Raw genomic sequence first — 20,528 nt, forward strand, 5'->3', positions numbered from 1 at the left:
TGTGCTGTAATTCTGGAATGCAATATATAGATTACACTTTTTACACCCAAATATTCTTTTTTGCCACTTATAATAGCAATAATTATGCTTATACCTCTCATGGATGGCCCGTTTGAATATACTGCCTCAATAACTCATGCACAATGTGGTTCACAAACATAGACTGCGCTATAAGTGAGGCGCGAGTTACCAAGGGACCTCCAAATTAAAAAAAAAAAAATAGCTTTGACATCGAGAAAACTGTGGGGGGCTGGCATCATCAGGGAACCGGGTTGTTTATTGACTGAATCCTCATTTTACAATCACGTTGATAATAATTTTTAATAACGCACTTTTTCTAATGTTGTTCCTTTTTCTGTTTAAATGACATTCATTTTCAAAATGTCCAACATATGAAAGATAGTTCCAACTGGTTTCAACAACCATCACATGCACGTGAAAAGATCTGTGTATTACGTCACTACTTTTTGTTTTCTTGATGAGTCTGGTTCTGGTAGTGGTGTTTAATATTATCCTGCCAAATCGGGAATCCACATGGCAGGAAACTAGACTAACTGTTGATACACCACTAAATAAAATTCCTTTTTTTAAAAAACAAGCGACATTTATTTCGTGAGATAATCGTCTACATTGAAACTCAATTTTTGTATTGCTCAGTTAGTACAATATTGATGTGGTGAATTATCATCCTTCAGGATATCCCTAAGTGCCAGTTCAGAATTCTCTGAAACTCGCTTGCCCATAATGGTCCGTATCTGTGAAATCAAGCTCTTTATTTTATGAAGTATTCATTTCGTTTGACTGCCTTGTTATCTTTTATCACAGTTATGAAAGAGTCGGTTAATTTAAGGTAGTTTATGCTACATGCACAATAACATTTATAAGTGTTTGATTGATCAAATGATGTTGAGTTCACCCAACATATGACCAGGGCTGCTAGATTTTAAGTTTGTAGGATTTTCGTGCCTTTTAACTTTTCTTTTATTTAACCTCCTTCATTTCTGATTCAGAAGACATAATCAGCATGATAATACAAAGGAGGCCAGCTTTTAATTCATTGCAACAATACAACAAATATTTCTAGAAGTCAGTTATCAAAATACAGTTGGCACTTAATTGGGTTCTCAGAGAAACGCTCGCGGACTTAGCTGTTACAGTCGATTGACACATTTTATGTTTAATTACAAGAGGATACATTGCATTTATGACGATTACACTTAAAAGGAACTAGAAGATAGAACTAGAACACAAATTTCAATTGATAAAAAAAATGATTTAATTTGTATTTATTAAAGTACTGCCTCCACTTGCAGTGAGTGACATTTTCATTGATCAAAATTTCCTTACATATCGTTAATTGAGGTGTACTAGGAATGTCATTTGGAAAGAAAATGTAAAAAAATGGTATGACCTATTTTCAAATTTAATACAGTGGAATCCTGCTATAACGCGATAATTGGGGTCCACAAAATTGGATCGTGTTAATATCGGGGTCACGTTAATGCAGGGTTTTACAGTATTTTACTTTTTTCAGACAACAACTCATTGGCATATATACATGTATTCATGTCAAATGTATATGATGAATAGGATATCAACACCGTTTACTATCGTGGCATCGTGGCATTCAGTTCATCTATAATTCATGTAATTCCATTGAAAAATTCCACACAAATTTACAATATTCAGTATTTTTTCCCAGATCATTGTGTCTGAATTCAACGTCTAATATATAGCATGAACAGAGTATCAACACCATTTACTTGCCGTCTGATATTGTACCATCGGGGCTTGAAATTAATCCATAAAGTTATGTAATTCCATTGGGAAAAATTAACAGCAAATTAAATTAGGTTAAGAAAGACAAAGCACATGTACATTATGTTCCAGGGTCTATGAAATTTGTCAGTACAAATTTCATTCTGCTAAAGTTTTCTCATATGCGTTTCCATGTACATTTATCCATTGAAAATTTCCAATAATTAACACTTGTATGCCTATTCGTTTGAACAACTACAACAGTAATAATTACCAATCAGCACATGCTTTCATCGTACATATAACTGTTTACTTCTTTCAGATTAAGTTTGCTATTTTTGTCCACTATATACATGAAATTTTGGGTCCATTAAAATTCTTCTGATTTAAAGTTAAATCATTTCATCATATTTGTCTGTCTCTGATTTGATTATGGACTGTCACATGCTCAAGTTTTCTTTTAACCTTTACATAAATAGATAAAGAACACTGTCAACAAAGATAAAGTTTTGTGGTTGCTTAAGTGTTCTTTAAAGACTGGTTTCAATTTGTATGCTTTAGTAAAGTAATCAGTGGAAGCTGTGGTGGCTTAACAATTACTATACTGGACTTTAAAGCAGAAGGGTGTGGGTTCAAATCCTGGCCAAACTAAGCTGGGTTGGCTACCATGGTGTGTATCTGGGCAAGGTACTTTACTCTAATTGCTTTAGCACAGTATAACCTTTTGTGTGTTGATGTCATTGAACACAATCAGTAACCAGCTCAATGAATATCTTCTTTCTAGGGGTCTGGAGGATGGAGTTTCCTGCACATACTTCCATCAAGTCAAGGGCTTGTCTCGTGAAGAGCAGATTTTCAGGTATATTATGAAAACCTTTCAGGAAATAAAATTACCAGAATAAGTGATCCTCAGTTATAATTCAGACCATTTATAATTAGCTTATGCTATGAAATTGAGAGAGTTTTTGTCATCACTGTCATCAGCGTTCACACATATGAAAGCATATACATATATCCTGCATCATTGAATGTTAACTGTTCATGAATCATTTGTTGAAGGAAACATTTTAGATTGGATTTCATGGAATGGGCCATTGGAGATAACTTTTCTGAAGATACAGCTTCAGTTTTGGCTGACTGCTTCGATGGCCTAAGTGGTTAGGGCACCTTCCTTGGATGTGAAAGGCCTCGGGTTTGAACCCCAGCCGAGTCATATGAAAGACTTATAAAAATGGTATTGACAGTTGCGTTGTTTGGCATTCAGCATTTAGAGGTTAGTGTTAGGACTGGTAGGACTGGTATCAGGATATTGTGACTAGGTGGGACATGATGCTGCATGTCTGTGGCATGATACCCCAGTGCAAGACATCACTTTCAACTGCCACACTGCAGACATCAAAGTGATATGACTCAAATTGTTAAAGCTATGTTAAAAATCCTAAACACAGACGCTCATATTGGCTAGGTTCTTGTTGTTCGCTTATGGTTTTAGCACCTAGTACTTTCTGTTGCTCTTCAAATCATGAAATTTGTTGAAGGAATGCATCTATATAAGTAGTAAACTCTTATTACAAATGTTGGTCGTTATGACCCATTTTTCATGCTACACTGACTTTTTTTAATTTTTGTGCTTTAAGTTCTTCAGGCATTCTTCATCTTTGAATTGTGAAGATTGTAAACATTTAGGTCTCAGCATTAAGATAGGGTGGGGGTGAGTGGGAGCAATAGTAATTGCCTTTTCCAGCCATCTGCTGTTCAGTTTGTCTGTCCATCATATACAGTTCTTTTAACAACCAAAGAACTGCTACTGTAGCACATAATTGGATGCAACAGGGTAGGTAAAATGCCCATTACACATAGATGTGCCATTTGACTGTTTTGTTGTTACTGTTCATGACCCTTCTTCATCACTTTGCAATTGGTATATACATTGTCTCCTAGACCTGGACCTGGTTGTGACCTCTTTGGTTTTGTCTCATCAAATTAACTGTGGATAAGAGTTATGGCCCTTGACAGGGATTATTATAATAATAACAATTACTTTATTTAAAGAGGGTAAAACAATTAGCTAAGAACTAATCTATCTTGAGGCCCTCATACAATGGAATTTATTTATTTTAGCTGCATCTCTGAAGCCACTGGATTTATTGGGTTTGGAAGAAGGAAATAGAGTGGGCATTTCTAATCTCAACCGGAATACTCCAGAGCAAATTTCCAGAGTATTGGAACTTTTTTAAATAATTTCTTATTTGGTTTGAGAATTTTATGCTGTTTGTTAGATATGGATCGCAGGTGGGGAGTATTGCCAGGTAGCCTATACTGGAATAGTGATTGTTAATATTCAGGAGCACTATTATTGGATATCCTGTACATTAATTTGGCTTTTCTCAAATGGATTCAGTCTTCAATAGGTAATATTTTTAACTTACCAGCTACATTTTCCTTGCTTTCTTTCTGGATTGATTATTAGCCGAAATGTCTTTTTTGAAGATGTGCCAGCTTTGTTATGTTTTTATCATTTGAATTAACCCATACTATATTATAGTAGTCTAAATTGGGTTGTATGTAACTGTTATAAAATAATTTTATGTGCCTTTCAGGGAGAAAATGTCTTGTCCCACTAAGAAGCCATAAACTTGAATTGACTGTTTTCCTGATATGTTTGATATGTTTAGTTCGTGATAGGTTATTATCTACCATAACACCAAGTAGTGTATCAGGACAGACCATTTGCAAATTTGTATCTTTCCATGTCAGACGAAGTTTATCAATATCAAGATATGTCCTTTTTTGCCATGTTGAGATAAGTAATATTTTAGTTTGACCAGTATTTACCACCATGCCATTGCATGTGCACCAGTTGTTCAGTTTGTTTTGGGCATTCTGTAAAGAAATTTTGAATTCATGCTTTGTGTTTTGGATGTCTGACAATGTTGTGTCATCTGCATAGAGATCTATAGATGATGTTGAGTCCCTTAGTAAAATTGGTAGGTCATTATTAAATAAAATAAATAGTAATCGACCTAGAATTGAGCCTTGTGGTACTCCATATCTAATTGTTCCAGGTTCAGACAGAACATTATTTATATAAACATGTTGTGTTCTCTCACTTAAGTATGAAGTAAACCATATCATTGTAGATAGAGTTATGGCTCTTGATTTAACACCTTCGCATAGGATGTTGTTTGCAGTGGGCACAGCTCAAGATTGATTCAACATTTACATACAGTTTGGAATGAACATTATCTAATAGACTTAGATGTGTCCTTTACGGGTTCATCTCATCAACTACAGATTTTTAATAGAGTTATGGCCCTTGACAATTAACTTCATATTTCACACAGGGTGTTGCATGTAATTGTCATAACTCAAGAAATACTGAACATTCTAGTGCAATTATTCTAATGCAGTTTGATGTGGAATATATTCTCTCAAAGTAGAGCCTGGTTCTTTGAATTTACCCCTACAAAATGATCATGAATAATTCATGAACTGGCATGAATGGTTCATGAACCATTCATGAAAGTTCATCAAAAGGTTCATGAACTATTCATGAATGTACATGAACTGAAAATGGTCAGTTCATGAGATCATTCTATAATATATTTACTATCTGGCTTATTGAGATCAGTTGCAGTTTTTGACTAGTTTCCCAACCAATTATCTCACAAGATTCAAAGTGACCTGCCTTTACTACAATTATGGATGCAGACAATGTATAGTGTATAATGACTGCCATTTATTTTGGCACATTTTATGGCTCTCACGCCTGTTTCTTTTTTAGCCTGGCATGTCTAAATATTCTAAAAATGTCATTTTGGGCACCAAGTTTACCTGGCAGCATTTTTTTCTTCATACTTGAATAAGGAGATTTTTCTGAAATAAAATTACTTACGTTTCAAGATGCACTTTATTAATGATCTGTAATGCATTCTTTTTCAGACAAATCTTGTATGGCATCAACTCCATAGATATCCATGTGACACCAATAATTACTCTATTTTTACAACAGGTAACATATTTAATTGTTATATTCTCTTACTACTGGCCAAAGACCAACACCTTTCTTGCAATATATTTAAATTATACTGATCTGTCTTCACTAATGGTTACCGTGACGGCCATCTTGAAAATATTTGTATGGCTATTTCTCCTAAACAGGTGGTCATTTTGGCCCAAGTTTTCAGTAAAACACTTTTATAACAGGATGTAACTGGTTTTGAAAGAAAATCATGTCCTCATCTGATTTCCAACATGGCATCATTATGGCCATTTCAAAAATCTTATCGTTGGTCCTCTTGCATGAATGCCAGTCATGTGATCACATGCAATATTATCATAAATCATTTTTTTACTAATAATTTTGCATATACTGGAGATGTCGCTGAGTGATGGGAGGGATTGGAGATACCATTAATCTCAAGAGAAAAACCTTTCCAAGTGGCGGGTTCACATTTATGTCACCAGCATTACTGAATTTTTGTAAAGGAGTTTTGAAAACCAGATTAAATTATACCTAGGAGTCCAGTCAAAGGTCATTTTTGTACATACCTGAGATTATGAAAACTGACTTTTGCATATACAAGTTAAATTTGACAGGCTTGATTTAATTGCATTCTAATGAGCAAGTAGATAGTTAGGGTTGTTCCATTAAAACATACGTGGGACCCAGGGATGGCACTTTTAAAGTGGGGTACTCACCCATAGATGCAATTTAGAATTTTCTTATCATTTTAATATGAACTCAGAGTACCTTGGCATATATATTTTTTTTTTAACTGCCTTCCCTGGGTACCATGTATGTTTAAATGGAACAGCCCTTAGCACTAAGACACTGATTTTAATGTCAGTGGTCTTGTAAATGCAAACTGATCCAAAATCAATTTTTGTATGTAAGTTATGCATATGCACATTTTTGAATCCTTTGCATGTACATTGATTAGTTCTGATGTGCAGTGGACTGGTAATTCAAAATGATTTCCAGTTAATGACCATTTTATTAATTACTAATTTGTTATTTTCCCAGATAAATCCTTATAAAGTTTTAAAAAGTTAATTGCATTGGACTTAACTGGGGATTTTAGCAGTCATTTGATGAATCAAATAAAATTCATGTAGTTGTTGGCACTGAGATGAGAAAATTCCAGATAGCTTTGTCTTTTGTGAGATTCTGATAATAATCTTGTTTATTTCTACAGGTTCTGTCACCTTTCTACATATTCCAAGTGTTCAGCTGTTCACTGTGGTTTGCTGATGGGTATTACTACTATGCTGGCTGCATTGTTTTTATTTCTATCGTCTCGGTCTCTGTGACGATCTATCAGACTCATAAGGTAGGTATTTGGAGTAGTTTTGCTTGTGACCATATAGGTGTATCAACAGTTAGAGTGGTAGTGGTGATGGTTGTTATGGATTTTGGACCTTGATTTGCAGTGATGCAATGGGGAATATAAATGCAACACTTCACTGCCAGACTTCTAATAATGTCTTACTGGTCCTAAAATGGTGTTGATCTGATGCTCAGGATATCCACTGAGAAAGGTGTTGTTGCTTAAATGACATGAGATCTTCGTCCAAAACGAAAACCATGCAATTTCACCCTCAGCAGTTGTATAAACTTATATCAGCATGGGGTTTCCACCAGTAGATTTCTTGTGATACCTATTTGGTCTTAAAGGAAAATGGTACATCCATTATGGCCGCCACAATTGCTATCTTGAAAATCTTTCAGTCACTAATCCTCCAGAATGGATGGCATCGCTAAAATCTAATGGCCCTATGCCTGGGGCCCTTGTAATTTTCGATTTGGTCCTCAAGTATTTTAAGTGTAGTGCTTATTGGGCTAGTAAAATAAACATGTTAGTTTGCCTTAAAGTAAAGTAAATTGATCACACTGATAAAATGTAATATTTTTTTCAGGTTTCTGAAAGACAAGTAAATTATTTATATTTATCCCCATGTAGAGTTGTACCCCAAACCTTATAAAAATCATCTACTTGCTGTACTTCTTTCAAAAGCTGAAATCCATGTGACTTATGAAGGGGGAACAGATTGCCTAGCTTATCTATAATTAGTGTTGATTTGGCTGTAACAAGCATGTGATTCTGCTGGCAGTAATGCAAAACTGCTGTTTGTAAGTCAGTCTACAGCACATGCCATTTTATACTTGTGATCTTCTGCTTTGGAAAACAGATTTTAAAAAACAGAAAAGAAACAAAAGCATTTTTATACATTCTGTCCATGAATTTCTGAAACTAGCCAGAACCAGCCTGCTTGAGAGTCACTTGAACTGTTCCTGCAGTCTTTGCAACCAGTGCAGTGATGCATGGCTGAGTAATCAGATTAAGGCAAACATGTTTATACAGCAAGCTATTAATTGATTACACTGTTGTTGTAGTCATTAGACTTCATGCCAAAAGTGGGATGTTTTCTTCAGGAGTTATAACTAATTAAGGAATCAAAAATGGTCCATGATGGCTTTTGAGTCATTGATTAAACATTGGCCATCCTTTGTTGGAGGTGAGATATAAAGGAAAGATCAACAACAAAACATGATTTTGGCAGAAACAATGATGTTTTTGAACAGTTCTTGACTAATGAGTCACCCTTAATAAATAAAGCATTATTATTTATTTTTATTATTATTATTATTATTATTATTATTATTATTATTATTATTATTGTTGTTGTTGTTGTTATTATTATTATTATTATTAAAAAGTAGTGCAACACTGGTTAAACATTAGGTGGCACCCATGAACAGCATGAAAAGTGGAAATAGAAATTGAGTGTATAAAGCAAGACATGGTTCATGTGCAAATGAACATCAGCACTGCTAATCCAGTGAATAAAGAGGACATTGTTGGAGCACCTAGAAAATGGTTGACATCAAGACCACAAGGAAAAAATTGCTTTACATGAGAGGCAGTTGCTGGTACCATTTTTTTTAAGTCTTTGGTATGACTTGGCTGGAGTTCAAACCCATGACCTCGCACATCTGAGGCTGATGTTCTAACCACTTAGGCCATGACAGCAGTTTTTAACTCCCTTTTTTTTGCATGATGATTCTGATACTAATTCTGATAGTTTCTCCCAATTGTTATGAATGAGTGACCTTTGTTTTCACAGTAAATTGAATATTTTTTAATTATTTGCTTTTTGTGATGAAAGCATATTTTTTCTTCAAATTCATGAATTTATATTAATATTTGTATACTTGTGCTTGCAGTATAATTAATAATGCTTCATCAGGGGTCATTATTGCAATCAAACTGTTATTATATGAGTTATCTGATGTTTAGACTCATGATTTTTTTTTTAATGTTCTAAGTTAGCTTAATCCCATTCCCACTTAATAGGTGGTTATAGCATTTTCCCTGTTTATCCATGTGTTCATTGGCTAGTTCACCACCCTCTCAATATTTTGTTACTCTCACAGTATCTCAGACTGTATTTTACCTATAAATATGAAAATTTGTATTTGGATGCACATCAGGAAGAATAACTTAGCCATACCAAAAGTAGGTCAATGTAGTCTAATTTGTATGCTTGAGTGACTTAAGTATTTTCAACTGGCAATTTGTTACAGCTCTCATTTTCCCCTTCATTCATGAAAATTGGTGTGTAGACACATCACAGTGTTGTGATGTGATTTGGATTTTTAACGTAACTTTAAAAAAATTTCAGTCATGTCGCTATGATGTCAGCATTGTGGCAGTTTATAGTGATGTCTAGCACTGGGGCATCATGCCACAGACATGTAGCATGATGTCCCACTCAGTCACATTATCCTGACACCAGGCCGACCAGTCCTAACACTAACCTCTTAATGCTGAACGCCAAGCGAGGCGGCTGTTAGTACCATTTTTGTAAGTCTTTGGTATGACTCGGCTGGGGATCAAACCCACGACCTCCCACATCCGAGGCGGATGCTCTAACCACTCGGCCACCGGAGCGGTTCACATCTCAGTGAAAATACCCATACTAAAACAAGGTCACTGTGTCAAAAGTAATTTGCACATTTATTTGACTTTTGTAGTTTCAGTTGTTGGTCTCTTATACCCTCAAAATTGTGAACTCACTTGCATCTGTATAATGAAAATTGGTATGTAGAGATATATGGACAAAAAATAACTCATCTGTGCCCAAGTGAGGTGAAATTGACCCAGATGTTATACATGATTGACTTTTGTAATTTTTAGTTGATTCATTACACCCTCAATATCTTGGATCTTTTTTTCAACTGTTCTCATGAACATAGGAATGTGGATGCATGTATTGGGAATAACTCAACTAGTCAACATTCGATCAATGTGATCTCTATTCATGCTTGAGTGACTTTTGTTTTTAGCTATCTTTAAATTTTACGTAATATCTGTTTGTTAGATACTGTTTTGCCCACATTTGTCATTAGTGCAGTGTAGATGCATATCAAGGCGAGGGAACATACCATATAAAACCTGGTTCATTCTGATCTAATTTTCAATGTTTACTGACTTTTTTGTTTTCAGCTGTCAGTTTGTACCTCTCTCAATATATTGGACACTTTCTAAACTACACTAATGAAACTTGGTATGTGGATGCATCTTGAGTAGAGTAAGGTCCATTAGACCTACTTTCCAGGTTGTTTTGTCCACTATTCCAAATTTACTTATATGGAGAAGGGGATTCATGTTCTTGTTGAGTAATTTAATGATATTGTTTTATCTTTTTAGATGCAAAGAGCTCTTAGGGACACCATCCAGTCCTCAAGCACTGTTACTGTCTGCAGAGGAAATAATGGTACGAGTCAGGTTTTGTATACAGTGAAGAGCTTATGGCATGGTTTGTTTATGCCATGCCATAGATAATTAAGAGATAGTATTATATCCCATTGATCAAAATATTTCACTGTATCATACACATAGCTCAAACCCTCACGAATTTAGCATGAATTTCATGACTTTTTCAGTGATTCACAGATTCATGCAGCAAGCCAAAAATTCACGAATTGTCCAATTCTCAATTATTTTAAATCTTTAATAAAATAACCGATTTCCCGTTAAGTGCTAGTTGTGATATTGGCATTTGCTGAAACAGTCAGCTACTGCTGGTTGCGATATTAGTAGAACTACAGCCAGTTGGTACAGTTTGCCATGTAGCAAGCATTTTAGCCTATTTTACTCTATATGTACAAGAGTAGTTTTACAAATGCTTTTGAGAGAAACTGGGGCCTAACCGGAATTTTGCTCTGCATATGCATTGCTATCACTGATTTGAGTTACCGTTCGGCATCCCATGTAAGATCTTGAAAATGTCTTCACCACCAAGGAAGAAGAAATGTATTGCTCAAAAATTGAAGTTTAATTAAGAATATGTCAAAAATTGACCATGCATTCTGCGATTAAACATTGATATACATCATGCTTTTTGCACACAGTGTGCCACAAATTTTAGTATTGGGCATGGTGGCAGGGACGATGTGAGGAAGCACATTGGTTGCAAAAAATACGTAGAAACTTGGGAAAATTAAGAATTCACAGATTTCAGATCTGGAATATTTTAAGCCATCGGCAGAAGACCTGCAAGCTACCAACGCTGAAGCATTATTTGTGAGTTTTCTTGTTGAACACAATCTACCTTTATCAGCTGGAGACCATGCTAAACATTTGTTCTGACAAATGTTTCCGGACTCGAAAATCGCTTCCAAATTTTCCTGTGGAAGAACCAAAAGTGCTGCAGCTCCTGTGCATTCCTCACAGCAACAGTGACGACGAAGGGAATTTTTTCTGGTGAGGAAAATTAAGACAGTCCTTAGGGCCTCCTTAGCTGCAGAAAATTTGTCAGCATGTTTAGACACCAAGATCAGCCAGCAGGCAAGAAATCTGAACTGTTTAGAAAACAAATTTACGGTAAATCAAGCAGTTGAGGAAGTTCAAGTCTGCCACAGTATCATGTCTTGATAAATAAATACTTCTGCATATATTTTGTGTTTTAGTTTTATATTGCGAACTTGATATAGTGTAGTATTGGCGGTCAGAGTGGATGGAGTTATTGTCATGGTATTTTTCACTAATTCATGTCCAAATTCACGACTTTTTATCCCAATTTTCACTAATTGTGAGCATGGAAGGTTGGGAGCTATGCATTGTTCCGACAAATGTTCCCGGACTCGAAGATCGCTTCCAAATTTTCCTATGAAAGAACCAAAAGTGCTGCAGCTTCTGTGCATTCCTCACAGCAACGGTGACATCCAAAGAGTATTTATCTAATGAGGAAAAATAAGACAGACTTTAGGGCCTCCTTAGCTGCAGAAAATTTGTCAGCAATTTTAGTCCCCAAGATCGACCAGCAGGCAAGAGGTCTGAACTGTTTAGAAAACAAATTTACGATCAAGCAGTTGAGGAAGTTAAGTCTGCCACAGTATCATGTCTTGATAAATAATCACAAGAACAAGTGAAGTTTATGAATAGCATAATAAATAGAAATGCAGATATATTTCTGCATATATGTAGTGTTTTAGTTTTATATTGTGATCTTGATATAGTGTAGTATTGATGGTCAGAGTGGATGGAGTTGTTGTCATGGTATTTTTCACTAATTCACGTCCAAATTCACTAATTTGTATCCCTATTTTCACTTATTGCGAGCCTGGAAGGTTGGCAGATATGTATACTTATGCTGCTTAAAATGTAACACATGTGCAGAAACTGTTTTCACATGCAGATTAATTCTGCTGCATAGATACAAGAAACAGTGTGCCAAAGATATGCAGCATTGCCTGGGGGTGTGTGATCTTGTTGATGACAGATATTATTTAGATCATTTCCAATACCATATCCACTCCCACACCCTCATCACTCCTTGCAAGCTGTGTTATCAACACAGAGAAAAAAACCTTGCATAATCATTTTGTATGTTTATTTTATATTTTCAAAAGTTGGATTTCAGTGCACCAAATGCTATTTAAGACTTTCACTTTTTTACTGTATCTGTATGTTTCAGAATATGAAAATATTTCATCGGAGGAGCTGGTACCTGGTGATGTGATTGAGATCCCCCATAAAGGCTGCATTATGCAGTGTGATGCTGTTCTTGTCACTGGCAACTGCATTGTCAATGAGAGCATGCTAACAGGTCTGTATTCCTTATAATGGCAGTGTTATTTAATCTTATGTTTTTCTTATCACAGGCAAAAGCATTGTCAATAACAGCATACTGACAGGTATGTATTTGCCATATTGGTTATGCTGTGTATTGTGAAACCATTCTTATTGACTGTCAACAGTATAGTCTATGAGGGTAATTGCTAACAGGTATGTATCTTCCTCCTATAATGGCTGTGCTATGTAATCTGTTCTTATCACTGGCAACAGCATTGCCAATGACAGCCTGCTAACAGTGTGTTATTTAGTGTAATGCTGCTCTCGTTGCTCCAGGAACTGCTTTGTCAATGATGAAAGCTTACTTACAGGTATATATTCCCTATAATAGATGCGTTATATAATCTGACACTTTTCTTGTCACTCTCACTGCATCGTCTATCTGAGCATTCTGAGATTTTATTAAACTGCCCTGTTACTGTCCTATATTTCAGGTAAGAAATTCCTACTTATGTTTTTTTGCATCAGACATGAGTATGAATACAATGGTGGCCTCTGTTAAGCTGTAAAATCTTGAAGCACACTTTAATTGTCCTTTCAGCAAACATTTAGAAGTAATCAATATCTATTAAGCAACCAACTGTTTTCTGTGGCCACATTTCTAGTCTAATGTTATATTTAGATTCGTTAAACTACCTAGTTTCATTAAACTTGGTGAGAGGATGCACCCTCATCACAAAAGTAGGTCACTGTGACATGTATTTCACACTTCATAGACTTTAGTTGAATGTTTGTTTTGTGTATAATAGAATAATCAAACTAGATCATTATATGTATTTCTGTTACTATCATATACTTTCAACAAAAGGCTATAGTGACATACATTTCACATTTTACTGGCTTAGGTGAGTTTTTTTTATAGGTCATGACCAGTTATATTTTCAGCACCCATATGCATAATGTTATACATAGATTCATAAAACTTAGTGAGGGAATACATCTTGATGAGTACTATACCCATGTCACAAAGTAGGTTAGTGTCACCCAGATTTCATGCTTCACTCACTTAATTCAGTCTTGAGCACTGTTCCAGTATCCTCAGACTAGATGATTGTATGCATCTATTATTGGTACCACACCCTTACAACAAAGGAACATTGTTGCGATCTACGTTTTGCATATTACTGGCTTGTGCAAAGTTTTTACATCAGATGGTGACTGCATGACCTTGGTGATTAATTTATAATTGTAAAATTTAATAAATATCATAAAGAAAAATAATCTTTTGTAACTAATTACTTTTTATGTTTAAACTCTATGTGCGTGTGTGTGTTTGTGTGATTATGATTTTTAATGTAGCTTTAACAATTTTTCAGTCATATCACTGATGTCTGCAGTGTGGCAGTTTATAGTGATGTCTAGCACTTGGGCATCATACAATAGGCATGTAGCATGATGTCCCACCCAGTCACATTATTCTGACACCAGGCTGACTAGTCCTAACACTAACCTCTTAATGCCGAGGCAGTTGCTAGTACCATTTATATAGGTCTTTGGTATGACTTGGCGTGGGTTTGAACCCATGACTTCCCGCATCCAAGGTGAATGCTCTAACCACTAGGCCACCAGAGTGGTCTAAACTCCATGTAATTTTACTAACAGCAGAACATTTGTTCTCTCAGGTTCATGTAGTAGTTAGGTTAGTTGATATTGTAAAGTTTTGGAGACAAAACTTTAGCATTAGTGTTACAAGTCTATGCTCTTAAAATAAGTAACAGAAAAGAGTGAAGACAACAATCTTTGTAAAATTTAACAAATAATTTATTTTCCTAGAATGCAAAGTGAAAAATCCCAAAATAATCCAAGAATTAAGGACACAAGTCCTAGTAATAAAAAAGTCCTGAATAAAACTCAATTCAACAGTAGTCCCAAAGAGATTTAAAATTGAAGGCAATGACATGTCTGTTATGGCCTGTGACATTCTGATGTGTCAACTGTCCCTTGTCGAATCACAGAAACATTATTCCAGGTTTGAATTCAGTATAAATTCCAGTAAATGTCTTTATCCAAGAATTTTATCTGAGCATTTTTCTATTTCTAGAGAAAATAATCACTTCAGTTCAATAATTTGAAGAAAATAAATTCAGTCCAAACTGGTCACAACATAATACAACTTGTTGTGTTAGATGTTAAAGCATGACTGATAAAATCCTCACAGTCACAAGATAATATAGTTCTCTGCTTGACCTCAGGTCATAATTAACATTTTCTAAAAACAACCTTCTTGAATGATCCGTTGAGCCATGCTTATTTACGACACAATAACCTACAACATTCACTTAGGAATCTCCAAAACTCTGACCCTGATCAACATATTTACACCGCCTTGTTTACCTGAATAATAATCTTGATAATAAGCTCATGCACATAGAGAATAATGAAGCTATTATTAGTTGTTTACATAAATGAAATTTTTAAAAAAATATATAAAAGCCAATCAGGTCAAGCAGAAATGAACTCACTTTTTGACAAGGTCAAGTCCAGCATGCAACTTTACATTACTATAACATTTGATGAAATAAAAAAAATTAAAATTAACAAACAAACAATTAAGTTAAATATACCTAACTCTTTTTACCATAAGTCAAATATGCATGTGGTAAAAAATAAATCATAAGATGAAATCTTTTGAGTGACACAAAGTATACATGAAACAGTAGATTTCTATGCACGTGAAAGTGCATCTGCTATTAAATTATCTTTTCCTTTCATGTGCCAGATGTCAGTATTATATTCCTGTAACAACAAACTGCACTTTAATAATCACTGATTTTTGTTTTTCATCTTGCCAATGAAAGGAGGTTGTGATCACTAAACAAAATAATCAGAGAAGGAGCTGAATTAAAGTAAACTTTAAAGTGTTGTAATGCCATTATCAAAGCCAAACATTCCTTCTCGGTTGTGGAATAATTTTTTTGGTGCTTATTTAATTTCTTATAAAAATAGCACACTGGATGATTAGCACCATTTTTATCTTCTTGAACCAATACTGCTCCAACCCCAGCATTACTTGCATCAACAGACAGTTTAAATGATTGACTGAAATTTTGAGCTGTAATATCTGATGCACTCTTAATTATGGCCTTTAATTTATCAAAAGCCACCTGACATTTTTTAGACCAACAAAACTTGGTTTTCTTGCTAAATACATTTTTCAGAGTTTCAGCAATTATGGAAAAATTGGAACAAAATTTCTGATAGTATCTAGCCCTACCCAAAAATTGCATTAGTTGCTTTTTACTGATAGGTACAGCGAATTCAGAGATAGCCTTGACCTTAGCATCAATAGGTTTAACTTGCCCATGTCCCATGATATGTCCTAGAAATGTTACACAAACACGGCAAAACTCACAATTGGATAAATTAATTAAGTGAGTCTGTCAAAGAATATCCAAATTGTCACTAAATGATCTTTCCAGGTGTCATTGTAGATGATGCCATCATCATTGTAAGTATAACAGTTATCTAGATCAGATGTAATTATGTTCATTAAACGTTGAAAAGTACTTGGCAAACCTTTCATCCCAAACGGCATCACTTTATATTGATAAAGTCCATCTGGAGTCACAAATGCCAAATTTCCTTTGCCCATTCCATCAGTGGAATCTGCCAGAAGCCTTCAGAAGGTCAAATTTGGTGACACTGCATTTCCAATTTTATCAATGCAGTCATTGATTCTTGGTAATGGAAATTAATCTGTTTTAGTCACACTGTTCACCTTTCTATAATCAGTGCAAATGTGGAAAGCATTATCTGGTTTCAGAGCAAGTATACATGGTGAACTCAAGTTACTTTTACTCAGCTCTGTGAAATCATCCTCCAGCAAATACTGAATTTCTTTTTCTAGCATTGCTGTTTGAGAGGGTTCATCCTATATGGGTGTCGTTTCATACATGTGGAATTTACAGTTTCAACGTCATGATAGATTTTATTTGTTCTTGTAGGAACATCTGGAAATAAGTGCTCATATCCAGACATGAGTTTTCTCTGTTTTAAAGTGAAAATTTTTTCAGCTTTTTTATGGAAGACCAAAATCATGTCTGCATATTCAAGTAATAACTGTTTAAGTTCATTCCTTCTTCTTGTTGCAAATGTTAAAGTTTCTGGTCCAGATTATTCATAATTTCTGAATTCCAAAGATATGTTACTCTAAAATCAGTAGAGTTTGATTGCATTCCTTCGCTTAAATCCTCAATGAGTAGCACAGGTACAGCTAAATTAATTGCATGATTAACCATACCATATCTTTCAACATGCTGATAACTCTTTAATTTATTTACATCCCTGGAGCACAATTATTATAATTTAACTCATTTATTTTCTTAACTTTATAAGGGTCGTAATACCTAATCTGAATACAATTTTGATGAATGAGCAAGAGAGACAGAATTTTTTCACCAGACTCAAAAGTTCTCTCCATTGAAATTCTGTCAAACCATAATTTCACTTTTGACTTGCTGGATGCCAAATTCAAGCATAATCAGCTGGAAAATCCCAGACATGAAATTTGACCCTTTACCAGACTGGACAGATTTGGGGAGGCCAAATTGAGTAGAAACTTTATCAACGCTTTTACTATCATAATTGTAGTTTTAATATTCCTCAAAGGAATTGCCACTGGGAATCTTATTGATGCACACATTATGGTCAACAAGTTGGTTACCTGACTTGATTTTAAGTAAGGGACCGACACAGTCTGCCATCATTCTGATAAATGGTTCCTCAATTGCAGGAATAGGTTGCATATGAGCCTTAGGTATCTTCTGATTTGGTTTTCCTACCATGTGACAAGTATGACAAGATCTGCAGTGTTTACAAACATCACTTTTAATTTTTGTCCAATAGTAAGTGATTCAAGATCTTGTGATAAGTCTTATTAATCCCTAAATGACAAGCAAAACAAGTTTCATGGGCCAGACTAAGAATTATTTGTCTGTAGGCTTTTGGAACTACAATTTGATAGTTTACTGACTACTCATCACCAGCAGATACCTCAGGAGGTCTCCATTTTCACACAAGAATCCCATTTTTAATGAAATAACAAACAGGCACTTCTGTGGCTTCAGTTTCACTAATGGCCATTTGAAACAAACAGGAAATCTGAGGATCTTTTTCCTGAATGATGACAAGTGATTGTCATTTGTCACCCTGATTAGAATAAAGAGAAATGAGTGGGAGTGGTTGAAAGAGGATCACTGTGCGATACCTTTTGATTGATCCAAACAAGGAGTGGAAGTGACCTCATCAAAAGCCTGGCCAATACATGTGGCAGCTAAAGGAATACTTTCCTGATGAACAATATTCTTAAGAGCTTTTTCTGTCATAGCTCTAGTAACTATACAAGCTTGGTATAAATGAGGGAATTATTTTTTAATTGGATCTACTTTCTGATCCAAACAAGGCTTGTCAGTTACAACCTTATCTCCAGCTGGGTCACTGCCTAGTAATAAATGAATGCTCTCAATGGGTAAAGAAGCCACTGTTCTGACTGTCACAGCTTCTGAGACTAAGTCTGATGACACATTTACACAATGGAGAGGAACATTAACAAAGCCACTCTACTCCCTGAATAAGAACACTCTCATTAGAAGAAGACTTCTCAGAAAAAGGCAAAGTACCTGATACTAATAGGCTCTGAGAAGCTACATTTTCTCTTAAAATTTTAATATGGATAGGACTGGCCGAATCACCCATGAGTGATATAGAACCCTTCGATATGAATGGTTCATAATTCTCCATAATAAAATCAGACTGGGGTTTATTAGTCCCAACAAATGTATTGCTTTCAATACATGACTGTGACCTTGACCTCTTAGATATAAGAGCATTTGAAATAGGTCTGTTTTGATTCTAATACTTTTTTCTTCAGTTTGTAGCAATCAGAAATAATGTGTCCATTCTTATTACAAAAGGTACACGTAAGAAGAGATAAGGACTTCTGATCAATCTTATCAGAAACTTGATTTCTAAAAGTTGTGTCTAAGTGAAATTTGGAAGGGCTTGTAATAGGTTTAAATATTATTTACCAGACATCTGCTGAGTGAAAGACTTACTTACAAAAGAAACTTTATAAGCTAAGGAATAATCATCAGCAGTACAAGCAGCATTTTCTAAAGTTTTGACCTTATGCTCATCAAGATAAGTCTTAATGACACTATGGATGCAATTCTTGAATTCTTCAAGTAATAAGAGTTGTCTTAGAGTTTCATAATCTTGATCAACTTTCATGGCTAAGCACCACCTATCAAATAACTGCTCTTTTTCTCTTTCAAATTCGATATGAGTTTGTCCAGCTTCTTTTATTTAGTTCCTGAATATTTGTTGATAAGCCTCAGGGACTAATTTATAACCCTTTAAAATGCATTCCTTAACCAGATCATAGTCAGCACTTTGCTCTACTGAAAGGGAAGCATAGCTGTCTCAGGCTTTGCCAAATAGTGCACTCTGTAGTAATAGAGTCAAATGCTTTCTTGGCCATTTCAAATTTTCAGGAATATTTTCAAAATGAGGAAAATATATGTCTACTTCTTTTTCTCTGAAAGGGGGCACAAACTTAATATTCTTAGTAACATCAAAACTTGAATTTGTATGTAAAGTGGGGATGTGCATTTCACTTGCCAACTCTAATTCTTTTAATCTAAATTGAAATTCTCTTTCTTCCTTTTCTTTTTGCATTTGATTTGTCTCTCTATCTCTTCTCAATCTCCAACCGCATTTTTTTCTTCTTCTTTCTGTAACTGCATTTGTTTCTCTCTCTCCTCTTTCTCCAATTGCATATTTGCATTCATTTCTCTCTCTCTCCTTGTAATGGCTTGGTTTACAGGTTGCTAACAGCTTATTTGTTAAATAAACACTTCTTGTTATTTGCAAAATCAGCAAAAAAAATCAATACTTTGAACATGACGAATACATTCATTAGCTATGTTTTGTAATGGTTACTTGTTTATTAATTAACCTAAATTTTACATTTAGTGAAAATCACAATGAGGAAATACTTACAAATACTTCATTATAGCTGGTTTTGACAAGCATAATTTGGATTGACAGGATATGGTAGAAGGTACATTGAAAGTTAATTATATCGGGCAATAATAGATAATTATATCAAGCAATGATAATTGATTATATCAAGCAATGATAATTAATTATGTCAAGCAATGATAGTTAATGATAGTTAATTATGTCAAGCAATGTTAGTTAATTATATCAAGCAATGATAATTCATTATATCAAGCAATGATAGTTAATTATGTCAAGCAATGATAGTTAATTATATCAAGCAATGATAGTTAATTATGTCAAGCAATAATAGTTAATTATATCAAGCAATGATAGTTAATTATATCAAGCAATGATAGTTAATTATATCAAGTAATGACAGTTAATTATATCAAGCATGTAAGATTGTTAGTACAGCTTGAGCAACTCATTATAACACAGTAGTTGGACTCCACAGCTACTGATTATACTATGTACCAGACTGTGGTATAGCAAGAATGATCACAAACAAAACCCTAAAGAAACATATTGTAATAATTTCAGTTTATGCAAATGAAATATATTTTTCACTTCATGATAATTTGCATTCCAATATCTCCATTTCTGGGTTACAGCTATAATAAAACTGCC

General features: G+C 34.7%; 1 protein-coding gene across 1 annotated transcript in view; it reads left to right on the top strand.

Moving 5' to 3' along the window:
• LOC149798094 (polyamine-transporting ATPase 13A3-like) overlaps positions 1 to 20,528 on the top strand; it is a 139,670-nt gene that overhangs the window by 22,943 nt on the left and 96,199 nt on the right. Inside the window, exons 4-8 of the mRNA XM_089960838.1 lie at positions 2,543 to 2,617; positions 5,701 to 5,770; positions 6,957 to 7,091; positions 10,473 to 10,539; positions 12,742 to 12,873. Coding sequence (XP_089816964.1) covers positions 2,543 to 2,617; positions 5,701 to 5,770; positions 6,957 to 7,091; positions 10,473 to 10,539; positions 12,742 to 12,873 — 479 coding nt within the window. The remainder of the gene's footprint in view (positions 1 to 2,542; positions 2,618 to 5,700; positions 5,771 to 6,956; positions 7,092 to 10,472; positions 10,540 to 12,741; positions 12,874 to 20,528) is intronic.

This window comes from Sinohyriopsis cumingii, chromosome 6 (genome assembly GCF_028554795.1).
Source record: "Sinohyriopsis cumingii isolate HCF-2022 chromosome 6, ASM2855479v2, whole genome shotgun sequence".
Lineage (NCBI taxonomy): Eukaryota > Metazoa > Mollusca > Bivalvia > Unionida > Unionidae > Sinohyriopsis > Sinohyriopsis cumingii.